The 15,308-nt window shown below is 39.2% G+C and overlaps 1 protein-coding gene across 1 annotated transcript; it reads left to right on the top strand.

Annotated features, from left to right (window-relative positions):
• The first annotated feature begins 6,940 nt into the window (after positions 1–6,940).
• On the top strand, positions 6,941–10,881 carry LOC310875254 (uncharacterized protein). The gene is made up of 4 exons (XM_083788435.1): positions 6,941–7,030; positions 8,572–8,672; positions 10,063–10,233; positions 10,394–10,881. The coding sequence occupies exons 1-4, from the start codon at positions 6,943–6,945 to the stop codon at positions 10,847–10,849; spliced, it is 816 nt and encodes a 271-aa protein (XP_083644561.1). The 5' UTR covers positions 6,941–6,942; the 3' UTR covers positions 10,850–10,881.
• The last annotated feature ends 4,427 nt before the right edge of the window (positions 10,882–15,308 follow it).

Here is a 15,308-nt window from a genome sequence, read left to right on the forward strand (position 1 = left end):
TGATAATGATAATAATAATGATAAACGCAAAGGAGGAAGGGGTATTTTGGTTATCCTTTTGATATCAATCCACTTTGTAATTGTCTATCATATTGTTTTTAAGAGTTTTTTTAAATAAATGTAATGAGCTGCTTAATTTTACCTCTTTATTGAGGCTGTTCCATAATGTTACTCCTGCAAATGTTAAAGATCTTTGTTTTCCATTTGTTCTGGTTCAACAACATCTCGGCTTGTCACACACTACCTCGAAAGGACAGCACATCTAAGCCTGTTATTATAGTTCGTTTTGCTAAAAGGCAAGAATGTTAAAATATCCAGACCAGACCAGAGCCATTGAGTCATTTAAATGCTACTTTAAATGCTTAGCATACTAAGCATACTAAGCTTTGTCTCAACCATTACTCAATGGCTCTGGTCTCAGACCCCGCGGTGGATATTTTGACATTCCGTTTTTTCTTTTTTCTTTTTGGAATGTTGTCACTGCTGTTGGAGCAGCCATAAACTAAACCGGTTCATCTCGATGTTCAGCTGCATCCCTCCATCTCAGGTCACAACACTGTTGAGCATGCATGGCACAATGCTAGCGAGACCAAGGAGATGGTGGTGGACTATATGACATGACCAAGAGGGTACCTCCAACATAAATGCTGAGTTAGTGGAGAATGTAGACAACTACAAGTTTCTAGTTTCCGTGTGCACTTAAACTGGTCGAAAGAATTGTATGGCTGTAAGCTGGTTGTGTACCCTTACACCAGAGTGCACCAGGACCACACTGGCTTGTGGTTTATTGAGGATGACATGGAGTGATGATTTTAACTGCACAAGAAAGAAACAGTATAACAGTCAGAAGTGCAAAATAAAGGTACAAACTTGGGCATAAGCAAACAATACGAAAAAAGGACAACAGATAGAAAGGAGCAAACTTACATGTACATAATGCATCACACTTGTGGCACAACTGTCAGGTTTCCCACAGTACTTATCTGATCGAGGGCAACATTTTTGTGAGGTTACCACCTGGGCCTATGTAGGCCAGCCGCAGGTGTGCCTAACTAGTAATTCGTCTAGGGCCCCACCCACCACTAGAGGAGGAATGAGGTGATCAGCTCCCACTCCACCCCACTCTCAGGTAGAGAGTGAGGGGATTTCGTACACAGGTCGTTGGACTGGTCCGACTACTCTGATGCACTGATGATGTGTTCTTCTCGAATGCTCGTATGCAACAGGATGCTGCAAATGGATGGTGAGGAAGACGCGGGCTCCGTCGTGGGGACCTCACATGGAGTGGATGGTTTAGGTGCATGCAGCGATGAAGCTGTACACCATAATGGCAAACCTGAGTGTTCTAGGTAGATTTAATCATGAATTGGAACATTCCAATGTGTTTCTAATGATTAAAATACATAACATCGACTTGACTGAAAGTGTCAAAAGTTAAGTTATAACTCGTTTTCACATAGCCACCATCTTGGAAATGCAAATTAGGGTACCAGACACACCCCATTGTAATGATAAGTATTCCAACATGTTTGTAATGTTCAAATAACTAAATAAATAGACACCGCATTTGTAGCTCATCTGGTTCAAATGTTACAGCCGCGAAGGTCACAGGCTCGGGCGCCCTAGCTTAATCATTAGAGCATGCCCTGGGCTACATCCGGGCCAAGTTTTGTCATGTGTATGTTTCATTGTGCTGGGTGCCAATAGCGTTAATTGAAGCGGTTTATTTTTAACAAATGTGCTACATTTCATGATCTAGATTCACATATGAGTAAACTAAGGCACCAGTACTTGTTTCAGATGTTAGGTATATGTATTCATGACATATAAAGATGTTGTGTTGCCAAAATCAATATAACACAATTTACAAGCAAAAACAGCAGCACAAGATTTTCGTTTTTTGGTTAGTTAGTTAATTAGTAGCCTGACGTAAATAGAGACATTTCTGGTCTAGAGGGGCGGGTCGCGCCTCAGAAATGCGCGCACCCTGATTGGATCTCATCGATCTGTCCGTCACCCCCGGCCCCTCCTCTCCCCCCTAGTGCAGCGCTACGTCACATAATTTAGAGCGACGCCCACCCGGAAGGGTTGACTCCCACTTTTAGACTGGTTCAGCCCACGGCTTTTTCCAGGCTTTCATCTTTCGCGCAGACGAAATGAAAGCCTGGGTATCGAGGCTAGTTAATTAGTTAGTTAGTCCTGTTTGCGACAAGAAAACTAAAGTGTGTGTGTGTGTGTGTGTGTGTGTATGTGTGTGTGTGTGCATCCATGCATTTTGTGTTTTGTTGGTATGCATTTTGAGACAGTTTGGAATTTTAAAAAATGCGCTTGATTTGTTGTGTTTTCAGTATTTACTTTCACCTAGAAACTCCATTCACACTTTGTAAAATTCAGCTTACTGTGGAGACACATGCTGGAACTTTTTTCTTTGAAATGTTTTGTAGTTTCTGAGTTATTTAACTTAAACGCCCAATGCATTCTCAATGGCAATAGCACAAACTTTGGCATGCTACATGAACCATGACCCGGCCCTGTCTGGACCACAACCCCCTTCTCCAAAGGTAGCTCCCTCAGAGGAGGGAGTTATGGCCAAATATCACAATGCGACAATATCTGTGTGTGTGTGTGTGTGTGTGTGTGTGTGAATATGTAAGCGAGAATATGTTTTTTTAATAGGCCCATTTCTTTATTTTCATTGTATTCTGCTTCTGACAGGTTTGCAGATGTTGTTCGGCACAGTCAAGCTCGATGAATCACGCACACTGTCTTTCTATGGAATCGAGAATCTATCCACCATTTTTTGTTTCATTAAACTTCCTGGAGGACTGCAGCCTACTAACATGATGGACTTCAATGCAAAATGCGGATTAAACATTTATGTTTGATTCGCATCACACGCCTGTCACATTATGATTTATACCTGCATGTGTGTAGCCTATATACATCAAATTGATTTATGGTCAAATAAATAAAAAATATCATTTGTTCATGATTTTCCTGCAGCAGACATGAGCGTTTAATTTCAACAGTGATCAAATAATTGGCAAACAAGGTTCAGAATAACACAAAATTGTGGGTTCTCAAAATGCCTTTTGTGTTCAAACACAAAGATTGATGTAATAGATTTGTGCACAGTATGAGCAGAGATGGGCAAAATACATTGAAAATACAGATACTGGGTAATTTTTTTTAATCAAAATACAAAATATAAATACTGGTCTGAGAAATGTATTTGAGATACAAATACGTATTTTGAATATATATGAAAATACATTTTCATGAAAATGTATATAATTAAGTAAATTCATAATTGATTGCCAATTTTTTTATTAATGACCTGTCAGAATGTCTAATACATTGAAGATTATTAAGAATGATACACTTTATATTTTAAGCAAATCAATGTGCTATAACTGTATCAAACAGGACGCACAAAGGAATGGTAACTCATAGATTACCAAATAAAGATGGGCCATCTGATTCATCACTGTCACTCATCTTTGACTTCTACCTCAAGAAAAATGTAGAAAGAAATTGATTGCTTGATTGATTAGGCCTAGCACCAATTGTAAATTTAAACCAACAATAAAAACAAGATAAGTAAACAAGATACTAATGACTATAGATTATCAATTAAAGGAGCATTCAGTGATTTGGGTGATTTGGAAAACCCCCAGGTCCGCCCGGTAACAAGATGTGCAAATGCACGCACGCACATGCACGCACTACAGAGGGGTGTTCTGTTCTTTAACTATATAGAAGTGTCTATTTGTACGTCTCTAAATGTTTTGATGAATTGAACTCGGTGGACCCTGTTGTAAACAAGTGTAATGCTTAATTGGCTCGTCCACTCACAGTTCATGATCTTGTCGTTTGCTAAATGTGTACTGAGAGCGCAACTTCTTCAGACACCCTTTTCTATTCAGGGGAGGTCCCTTAGCCTTTGACCCTGGATGGCCTCTACTACAAGGCAGTAGTCTCGTGACCCTGATGGGGGAGGCATACGGGTGCTACACCTTGCCCAAGGGTGACCCGGAACTATGTAAGGCAGGGGCGTCCAGCTCCCTGAGGCTTTATACGAGCCCACATACCCTGAGTACCACATACCCTAATGAACTTGGTGTGGCGATGAGCAACAGAGACCAGTGGAAGCAGCTTGTGTCGCAGATCTCGAGGGCACTCGAAGGATGATGATGACTCACAGTTAACAGTCTTTGTATCGAGTTTGTGCTTGAAATGTACTGTAATTCTGCAAAATGTTAATAAATATTTCAATCAATCAAAGAAACACGACGGGCTAACAGCACACACACCAAGGCCCACCCCTGCTCGATCATGATTGGTGGAAGGCCCCTCTCTATCCTGATTGGATGAAGGCTGGGCCACCTATAGCCAAAAACTAAATCTAAGGTTTTTGACCCCCAGGGGTTAACTGGGGACTGGGAGGAACTCCTTATATGGTCAGCGCACTCTATAGTAGGGAGGATTATCACAACAAAACAAAAACAGGTTTTATATTGAACTGTTGTTTAAAACAAACAGCAGTTGTGCCACTAGGTGGCAACTGTTACTCTTTAATTAAATGAATTGCAGTCAGGTGTGTTTTTTGTGACTGACACAGCCAAACAAAACACCAAAAATGTGTTGAAATAGTACTGCACCTGCACATTTAGGCTCTACACAGTAGAATAAACATATTTATTTAACATAATGTTGGTTGTTTTGTTCACTTCCATGTGTCCACATGTTTTGTATGTGCTACCTTAAAATAGATGTAGACCTATTTGACAGTGCATAAACAATTCAACATAATTGCCTTGACATTAACAAGCCAATGACCAATGAATTAATTGGCCTCAGGCCAAACAAGTATGTGCTCTTACTTTTGACCTCTGACCTCTAGATCACCTGCCATTTTGAATTATATGAAAATCAATTAAAATGCATCTCCTCCCAGGATCTTTGATCAAAATGCACGAAAAGTTCGACACATGAACTTTGGACCTATACGGACATGGGAAAGTATAGTGGGGGTTTTTAAGTGAAAAATTAAGGTTTTATGAGCCAATGAAAATTGCCGTTTTGTGAAAATTCTTCTTTTGTCCCTAATACATACATGCAGTGTCATATGCTTTTGCAACTTTACAGTATGGTAAAGGGTCATGCCAAATAGCACTGAAACCAGCCTTAAAAAAACATGAACAGCGAACATGAACAGTGAACACACTGTAGTAATGATAACAAATGACAAATGATAATTTAATTTAATTATCATTAAATCTTAGTAAAACTAAGTATATTCTCTTTTGTAACAGGAAAATGGACAAACCAGTCAAACTAAAAATTCAAAATGTAGAAATTGAACAAGTAAACGAATATAAATTCTTGGGTGTTACCATAGATAACAAACTCTGTTGGAAGCCGCACATAGCAAGCATAAAGTCAAAGATAACCAAAACAATTGCAATCCTATATAAACCAAAACCCATAACTCACTTTATCTGCCGTAGCCTACTGCTCCCTCATACTCACCATACTTAACATACTGTGTGGAAGTATGGGGAAATGCATATAAAACCAACATCAACCCCATCTTCCAGTTACAAAAGAAAGCCATAAGAATTGCTAATAGATCAGAATACCTAGCACCAACCAATCCACTCTTTATTAATAATAACACCCTAAAATTAGAAGATCTAGCTGATATGAACACTGCGGTCATAATGTACAAGGCACACCGTAATTTACTTCCACCCTGCATGCAGGAGCTGTTCAAAGCTTGTGAGAACTCAGAGGGACAGGTGTGTTTACAAGAGCCAACGCAAGGACCAACACAAAGGACAGATGTTTATCTGTAAGAGGGGTACGTTTATGGAACAGCTTGGACAAAGAACAAAAAATATGTACTTCAGTCGCACCAAATTCAAAACAATGTTCAAAACTATGGGTAATCAATAAATATAAAACATTGGAATAGAGGATCCCGATTATAAATATAAATTAGTAAAATGCATTTATTATTAAATAAATGTAATAAATACAGCATGGAATTGTGGACAAAATCTTACATTGTGGTTCTGAGAGGCTCAATCTCATCAACAGACCTGGCTCAATTGCTGAAAAATAATGGGCCTTGACATGAAAAAGGTTGAAAACCACTGCCCTATTAGTGCAGCGAGACTATGGAGAATATACCATAAACCACTGCCCTATAGTACAGCGAGACTATGGAGAATATACCATAAACCACTGCCCTATAGTACAGCGAGACTATGGAGAATATACCATAAACCACTGCCCTATAGTACAGCGAGACTATGGAGAATATACCATCAGCATCAACAGATTGTACTGTTTTGGTCATGTCCAAACCTGGTGGATTACTGCAGGTCTGTTATTTATGTATTTAATATTTGTATTAAGGTTTTGCAAAAACACTGAATGATTCTGCTGTTAATAGAACAATATCATATCAACTGAAATGTGACTTTTCAAGTCACCAATTTAAAGGGGGCCCCATCTGTTTGTTGTTTTTCAAAGCTGTGTGAAGTTTAATGATATTTTTTCAGTTAACCTTTAATCCCTGTTTCCGACTCATTTAATTGGTTTTCACTTTTATTCTTGCTTATTGCCTCAATGCCTTCCTGCTTGGTCCTGCCTTACCGCTGCTTGCAGCAACTTCTTTTCTAGTTATTATTATTATTATTATATATTTTTGTATTATTCATAATATTAATAATAATTGCCAACTTGAGTTTCTCTGCAAACTTTCACTTGAGTGAAAACGATATGACTTACGGGAAGGGAATGCAGAGAATGAAAGTGAAAACCATTCTGCCAGCCGCGCCCTGAAACAAGTTTACTAGCGGCTAGCCATATATATACAGACTTGCACTCACTTTACTGCGCATTCAGAAGGAACTTGGAAGGAGAGAATCCAACATGTGGAGGACCAGTGTACAAGAGAAGATGTATGACCGCAGCCGTGACCCCTCTCTCAAATTTGTCAATGGAAAGGATGAATTAGATTGTAAGTAGCTATAAATTATAATGTATAGTTAACAGTTAATTTAGTATTTCCCTCCCTCACTTTAATTTGAAATTATCTTGTATACAGATTTATTTGATTGTATAGTAGTCGATATCTATAGAAAGAACATGTCACAGAGACGGTGACTGCTTAAGGTGAGACACTACAGGTGAAATCATGATTTTTCTTTTCTTTTTTGCTATTTTGCTTCCTAAACATGTTTTCTTTCAAACTAAAGCAAAATACACATTAAAAATACAGATTTAGATGTTTATTTTGATAGTTTATTTTAGCCAATGACAGCTTGTTTTTCTGGGTGAAAATCCACCATCTCTATTTTCATGATTGGTTGTTGGTACAAAGGAAGTGACCATATTTGGATCAGACCACAGTCAGCTCGAGGTCCAGAGTCCAGACCTTTCCAATGATATATGCCATTATATGTTGTTGCCAAGGTTTGGATGAGATATTTTGTCTCCAAATAGTGGCTTCAAATAAAACGTTTTGTAATTTTACAATACAAATCTTTAAAGGCTGTTTTCCCAAAATAAGTTTTCCTCATACCTGGGACAAAGAATCCTGCACTTCAGTTGAACTCACATACACCAAACGTTCCAGTCTCATTCATAACTATATTCCGCAGACATTTACACATGGATTTGTTGATATATCATTCACAGCCTGATTTACATCACATTTCATAACTATAAACATGCCGAAAATGGGTTTTATTATGCCTGTTGACACTATTTTCTGATTTGTGGAGTGATAATTAGAGATATCAAAAATCCCATGTGTAATTTTCTTTGTCTCTAATGTGTCAACAAAATGAAATGATAATTTTGAACCTGGCTTCATCCGATCTTCAGATTTATTGTCCCGAAATGTATGCAAATTAGCGCATATAATGCCTAATTTGCATATTTAAAGTTTTAAACATATAATTTCAGAAAACTTGTAATACAAAAAATCTTATTCTTAATATAAGTAATCAACCTGAGAAGTTTCATTGTGATAGCTATTATTTAACTTTCTTTCCCTATTCACCATGGGGTGTCTCGCCTTAATTAAGTTATTTAGGACCTTCTATGAGTTAATTTCGTTTTATTAAACACATTTCTTGTAGCCCATGTTTTGTAATGGCATCATCATGCTATTATGCCCGTGGATATACAGAGTGAACTTAACAATGATAAATAAATATGAGAAGAATACCTTTTATATAATCACCAACATGTTTGTTATTTATACAGCTATATGTAGAGTAGTGGGGCGAGATGGAAAGGGATAGTCCTAGCTCTCAGTCCAGAGCTATACTAGTCCTAGAGTAGAATGTAATGCGGACAATTCCGATTAAAATATGGGCCCTATTTATAGACCTATTTCCTTCGCCATAGTGTAACGCTAAACGGGCCTATTTGACCGTTTAGTATGGTGTGTGTGTGTGTGTGCATGGCAGCATGGTCACTGGCACTGAATGGTCGGCACAAAATGCTGCCTGACTTTTATGGCTAATTAACGTTTCCTTTCACATGTGTCAGTCATTCCAGAAAATTACAAGTCTAAAAGGGCAGCGATGTCCTGTGGCCATGCCGTCACGCCGATGTCTCTCACAGATTGGTGTCATCATTTATTATCTGAGGTACGTATTTGACATCTTCCAATGTCAGATTGCATTTGTTTTCCATAGGCTCATTGAAGAGAGTATTTCGTTATAGACTTTACGGGACTAGCCCGGGACATGGCGCGCGCACACTGACACTCTCTCTCTCTAATCAAGACTTGTCGCCGGACATAATCTAGGGGGGGATGTGATATAGCCTTCATTCATGGACCATGCCCACACTATTATAAGCCTATAGACAATGTCATACTGATAAACAACAGCATGCGGGCATACCGGCAGCAGAAGAACCCTGCCTCTCATAAAATGCAATGGAAAAGTTGTAAATGCACTCACGTGTAAAACAAATGCCCCGTCAAACTTTCAGATGCTGTTTTTCTCCCAGTGTGGAGGAAGAATGATTAGGATTTTTTCTCACTCACTCTTGAAATATATAATCCATTGGTTTCTGTTGTGTGTGTGAACAATAATAGCAATTTCAATCAGTTGTCCTCAAAACCACACCTCCAGGCTCCAGTCGCTGTCATAAGAACGGGAGGTGCATGATAACGACAGCTCGCCACTCGCCCTACTTGCCCTCGATATGCGCGTTCACGCGAGGCTGCGCCATATTAAAGGGACACCTCACCCTTTTTGCTAAAGAATACATGTTAATGACGTTCAGAAGAACACTTTCCTGGGAGTCTTTATGTGTGTAATATGTGGTTTTAGATATTTTAGATTTTTAGCATTGAGCCCAGTGTCTCTGATGTCATGGACACTGGGCTCACTTCCTTCCTGGAATACAATTCCCATAATGCTTTGGTGCACTGCTCTTCCTTGTGGATAGGGGGAGGGCTGTCTTACTGAGACATGTAGTAAAAGTAAAAGTATCCTTAAAAAAAAAAGAATTGGTCTATATGCTATTGTATCGGCTCCGGCTGCAATTGTAGCCTATATGAAATATCAACGGCAAGATACATTCTGACTGAGTAGCCTACATCACGTGTTATGCAAATAATAGGCCTACATGGAAAGTAATAATTGATAGCACAATGCACTGGTTGTGTGCTCAGTAGGCCTACAAACACAAACTGATCTCCCGGACCCAAACGTGTCCGTTGAGTTTATAACTTATATGATTTATTCTATTTTCCAATAGACCAATTATTTGTTTACAAACATTGGGACTGGGCGCACATGGGTGCACAGGTGACTGTTTCATGTAATCAATTCCCAACAGATCGCGCATATACGTAGAATAGAAGATTGGAGAAAAATAATATATAGGATATACAAATGTCTGTCACCTTTTATTTATTTTTCAACTTGCCCCTCTCCCCATCTCCCGTCAATCTAGTGTATACTATCAATGAAGGCAGAAAAAGTCAAACATTAATTTCCTATCCTTTCCTTTCCATAATTAAAGGGTAACTGCAAATTCACCTGTCCTGTAGAAAGGCAGGATAAGAAAAAGTGTGGTGCCGAGTGGCCGTACACAGAGGTTCGGCGGATGGCCCTTCTTACCACTGCAGAAAAGAAGGAATTTGAAGAGAAATTGGCACGCCTTGCTGCGAGCGACTACTATGAGTACAAAGAAGTGAGTGCCAGAAAATGAAATCACTTTTAACATGAGCTTGCAAGCAAGCAAACAGTTCAGTTATGTTTCCTGTCTCCTCTTTTCCAAGCACTCAGCAGTGGTCCATTTAAATACAAATTCCCTTTCTGTGCTTATTTTTCTCTCCACATCATGTTTACAGTGCCCTGGCTGCGGCTCTACTGTGATTAGGAATGTCTTATCTAATCTCAGTGTACGTTGTACCATGTGTACAGCTGACAAAAAAAGAGGCTTTGATTTCTGCTGGCAGTGCATGAAGGAATGGAAAGGCCCAATGCCGAGATCGGACCGCTGTGACAATGACGGCTGCGTCGACCAAAATTTGGAGATACTGAGGACCTGCCCTGACATCAACTTTGCTAATGTCAGGGGTGTCACAGGTTGCCCCTCCATGCGGGCCTGTCCTACATGTGGCATCAGTGTGCAGCATGACGCAACAGCTTGCAAGAACATCTTCTGCACCCGCTGTAAGGTGGAGTTCTGTTTTGTGTGTCTGAAACTCACCACTGATTGCAGCAAGAAAGATACTAGTTATTACTCTGCCTGCACCAGTGGTGTCGCACCAAGACAGACCTCTATACCTGTGTGGAAGACATAGTACACTGTAAAATCATCAATGTTAATTTAACTGAAAGACAACAAAAGAGTCATTTATATGCTTTGGTGTCCATTGATTGTTTCTGGGGAAATAAATGAATCATGAAATTAATGGTCATTTGTCAACTCATGTGTCATGTGTCTAATTTGTTTTGAATCTAATAGACTAAATTGTCAAGGAAATGTTTTTCTTTATTTTATTTCCTGCCAGATAGTAGGCTAGAAACTCTGAGGCACCGTAGATGCAACTAAAGATGGACACGGGATTAGCTAACATTGTATGTCTAAATTAAAACTGTTATTTTCTGTGTCGCAAGGTGTTTAATGGTCATGCACAAGTACAACATTTTTATAAAAACCCACAAATACACTTTGCAGTCTCAGTAATATACATACGTTAAGTTTACCAGAGTTTTATGGATCTGCTGACATGACATGAACTAGTCTCTGACCCTGGAGGAGTGACACTTCCTGTGCATTGCCATATCAGTGTTCTTACCTTCTCCATGCTTGTCTGGTTTGGTCACACAACCTCTCAAGACAAATCAAAGCTGGAAAGAGTAGTACATCGCGCATCAAAAAACATTGGATGTAGCCTCCCTACACTTTCCTCACGCTATTCCACCAGAATAATTAGGAAGGCAAATAAAATCATTGCAGACAACTCCCATCCTGCACATCACCTCTTCAATCTCCTCCCATCAGGCAGGAGGTATAGAAGTATCAAGAGCTCAACATCTCGCTTCAGAGATAGCCATTACCCCGTAGCCATTAGACATCTGAACTCGTAGAAATATGCATATAGCACTTTAAAAAACGGAATGTAATTTCCTATGCTGCAGGTTTTTGTATTGTATTGTCCTTCTTGTTTGTGTATCTATGGTTGTCTGTATATGTTGAGTATGAACCAAGACCAATTCCTATCAACTTGTTGACATGGCAAATAAATTATTGAATTGAATTGAACAGCCAACAGGCAGACAGCAGCCATGATGCCCAGGACTGTTGCTATGGTGACTTCCGTTGGGTGGTATAAGGTTTAGGTCAGTAGGGGGTACCCCCTGATAGTTCTAATTTAACCATTATGATGAGAATGTTTTTTAATTGAGGGGCGCTAGCCCCTACTATATAAATATTTTGTCCCCACACGTCTCAATATTTGCCATTAGGTCAAATGTCCGCCAAATATGACGTAAATTTAACCCACCAACCACATAAATTGGTGGTTATAATATAGGGTAATGTTTGTGAAGATAAATCAATTCTCAAAGAATGTGATGCAGATTCGGAGGTACAATTACATAATACAAATTTACAGAAATAACCCAAATGGTTCCGAATAGCCTTCTGAAGCATTGTCCATGGTTTTTAAGATGGGAGTCACATTGTTGTTGTTGGTTCTTTGGATGGGAACACTGTCCATTTGTGGGAATAGTGGAAAAAGGCAATAAATGACAATAGGGACTGGAATATTTATTTATTTAACAGCCTACAGAAAATTCCACTATAAACCATAACCAAATATTCAGATAAATAATTGATTGAAGCCCATAAGGGTTATGGCATGGTGGCTTCTTGTAAATGGCAGGAGAGAGAGTGAAAGTGAAATGTTGAAACATGATTGTGAGAGGGAGATGACTGATTTAACCTGTTGTGCCTTGATCAAGTCCATGCACAACAGGTGTGCAGCCACACCCAGCTCTGAGTCCAGTTCTAGTTTGACTCAGGCCAGGTGTGACTGATTAAAAATCAGTCATCCTCCCTCTCACAATGATAACAAACAACCAGTTCTGATTGGATGAACTGTCCAGTAGGAAGTGCCATGCAAGTAGGCTAGTGGTGCTGTGGAAATCTAGCCTCGAGTTCACTGGGTGCCTTGGGCAATATGCATTGCAAAGGCAGAATAAGGCTGGCTACGCAAAGCTAGTGGAGATGAATATGGTGTCAGAAAGATATTATAAATGATGATAGGGCCATGACATGAAGAACAGGACGCGGACCGGGGACAAACATAGTCGCAAACAGGGGCTAGGCCAGAGTAAAAATAAGTAGGGCATGGACCTATCTAGGACAAACATGACATGACATGACATGGAGAAACCTTGAAATTGTTGGTGGGCATTTGGGCAAGATCAAATTATCCATCACTCCCAGTAGGGGTTGTGCAGTGGTGAGCGCACCTCATGGCATGCGCACAGGTAGGCCATACATGGCCACGTCGTGACACGCTCCACGGCCGTCTCCATATATGAAGATCACGACACTGACCTCATCAAACCCTGGATAGCCATACATGGAGAAGACTGGATCATCACCTAGATCTACATGGAGCCGGCCAGCAACTCTACATCTGACCTCAGGGCTCAGGCTCAAACTGTCCATTCAAACTCTAGACGGGCCCGCCCTAAGGTTATTTTTGCAACTTTACAGTATGGTAGAGGGTCATGCCAAATAGCACTGAAACCAGCCTTAAAAAACATGAACAGCGAACATGAACAGTGAACACACTGTAGTAATGATAACAAATGACAAATGATAATTTAATTTAATTATCATTAAATCTTAGTAAAACTAAGTATATTCTCTTTTGTAACAGGAAAATGGACAAACCAGTCAAACTAAAAATTCAAAATGTAGAAATCGAACACACAAGTAAGTAAGTAAACGAACATAAATTCTTGGGTGTTACCATAGATAACAAACTCTGTTGGAAGCCGCACATAGCAAGCATAAAGTCAAAGATAACCAAAACAATTGCAATACTATATAAACTAAAACCCTTTGTCAACAATAACTCACTTTATCTGCTGTAGCCTACTGCTCCCTACTGTGTGGAAGTATGGGGGAATGCATATAAAACCAACATCAACCCCATCTTCCAGTTACAAAAGAAAGCCATAAGAATTGCTAATAAATCAGAATACCTAGCACCAACCAATCCACTCTTTATTAATAATAACACGCTAAAATTAGAAGATCTAGCTGATATGAACACTGCGGTCATAATGTACAAGGCACACCGTAATTTACTTCCACCCTGCATGCAGGAGCTGTTCAAAGCTTGTGAGAACTCAGAGGGACAGGTGTGTTTACAAGAGCCAACGCAAGGACCAACACAAAGGACAGATGTTTATCTGTAAGAGGGGTACGTTTATGGAACAGCTTGGACAAAGAACTAAAAATATGTACTTCAGTCACCAAATTCAAAACAATGTTCAAAACTAAGGTAATCAATAAATATAAAACATTGGAATAGAGGATCCCGATTATAAATATAAATTAGTAAAATGCATTATTAAATAAATGTAATAGCAAAATAAATATAGTTGGTATGAGTCTGTTTTCTTCTATATACATATGTATATAAAATGAAACGAAATTTGAGAAGAATACCTTTTATATAATCACATAAAATGAAACGAAATTTGGTTTCATTTTAAGCTCTCAAGAGTTACATTATTGTTAAACATCTGCATTACTAAATGTACAAGAAGTCTACACAATTAGAGAATGTAGAAGAATTGTCTTTCCTGTTCTCTCCTAATGGTACCAACATCAAATACAGCATGGGATTGTGGACAAAATCTTACATTGTGGTTCCGAGAGGCTCAATCTCATCAAATTGTGGCGGCTCAATTGCCGAAAAGTAATGGGCCTCGACCATAGACTGTAGGCCTCGACATGAAAAAGGTTGAAAACCACTGCCCTATTAGTACAGCGAGACTATGGAGAATATACCATAAACTACTGCCCTATAGTACAGCGAGACTATGGAGAATATACCATCAAACCACTGCCCTATAGTACAGCGAGACTATGGAGAATATACCATCAAACCACTGCCCTATAGTACAGCGAGACTATGGAGAATATACCATAAACCACTGCCCTATAGTACAGCGAGACTATGGAGAATATACCATCAGCATCAACAGATTGGACTGTTTTGGTCATGACCAAACCTGGGGCCTGTTTCACGAAACTTGGATTAACTAATCCAGGATTTAGGCCAAAGCCAGGCTTTTTAAATCATGATCTTTACAGCCTGGTTTATTCCGTTCCACTAAAGCCAAGCGAGGCTCAGAATCGGTGGATTTGGCGAGCCGGGATCAGCAAGCCTGGCTTAATAGACAGTCTGGCTTTTTGTCTCTAGACCCCTTATGTGGATCACAGATTTACTGATCCTTCTTCTTCATGGGGTATTAAGGCAGTTTGCATCCTTAATAGTTGCATTACAGCCCCCTTCTGTATATCTCATTATCTTTACTAATCTATTCAAGACTTACAGTACTGATACAAGGACTTAAGCTTCTAAAATAAATACTGCTGCTGTAATTAAAGAGAGAACATACTCTCAATAGTGGATAGACTGAATGATTAACTACCCCAAAAATATAGTTTACATTTTACCACTACTATTAACTTAAAACAGAATTCTTAATATTGTAAGCATAATGATA

The sequence above is a fragment of the Protomyctophum parallelum genome (genome assembly GCF_964188405.1).
Source record: "Protomyctophum parallelum genome assembly, chromosome: 18".
Taxonomy (NCBI): Eukaryota; Metazoa; Chordata; class Actinopteri; order Myctophiformes; family Myctophidae; genus Protomyctophum; species Protomyctophum parallelum.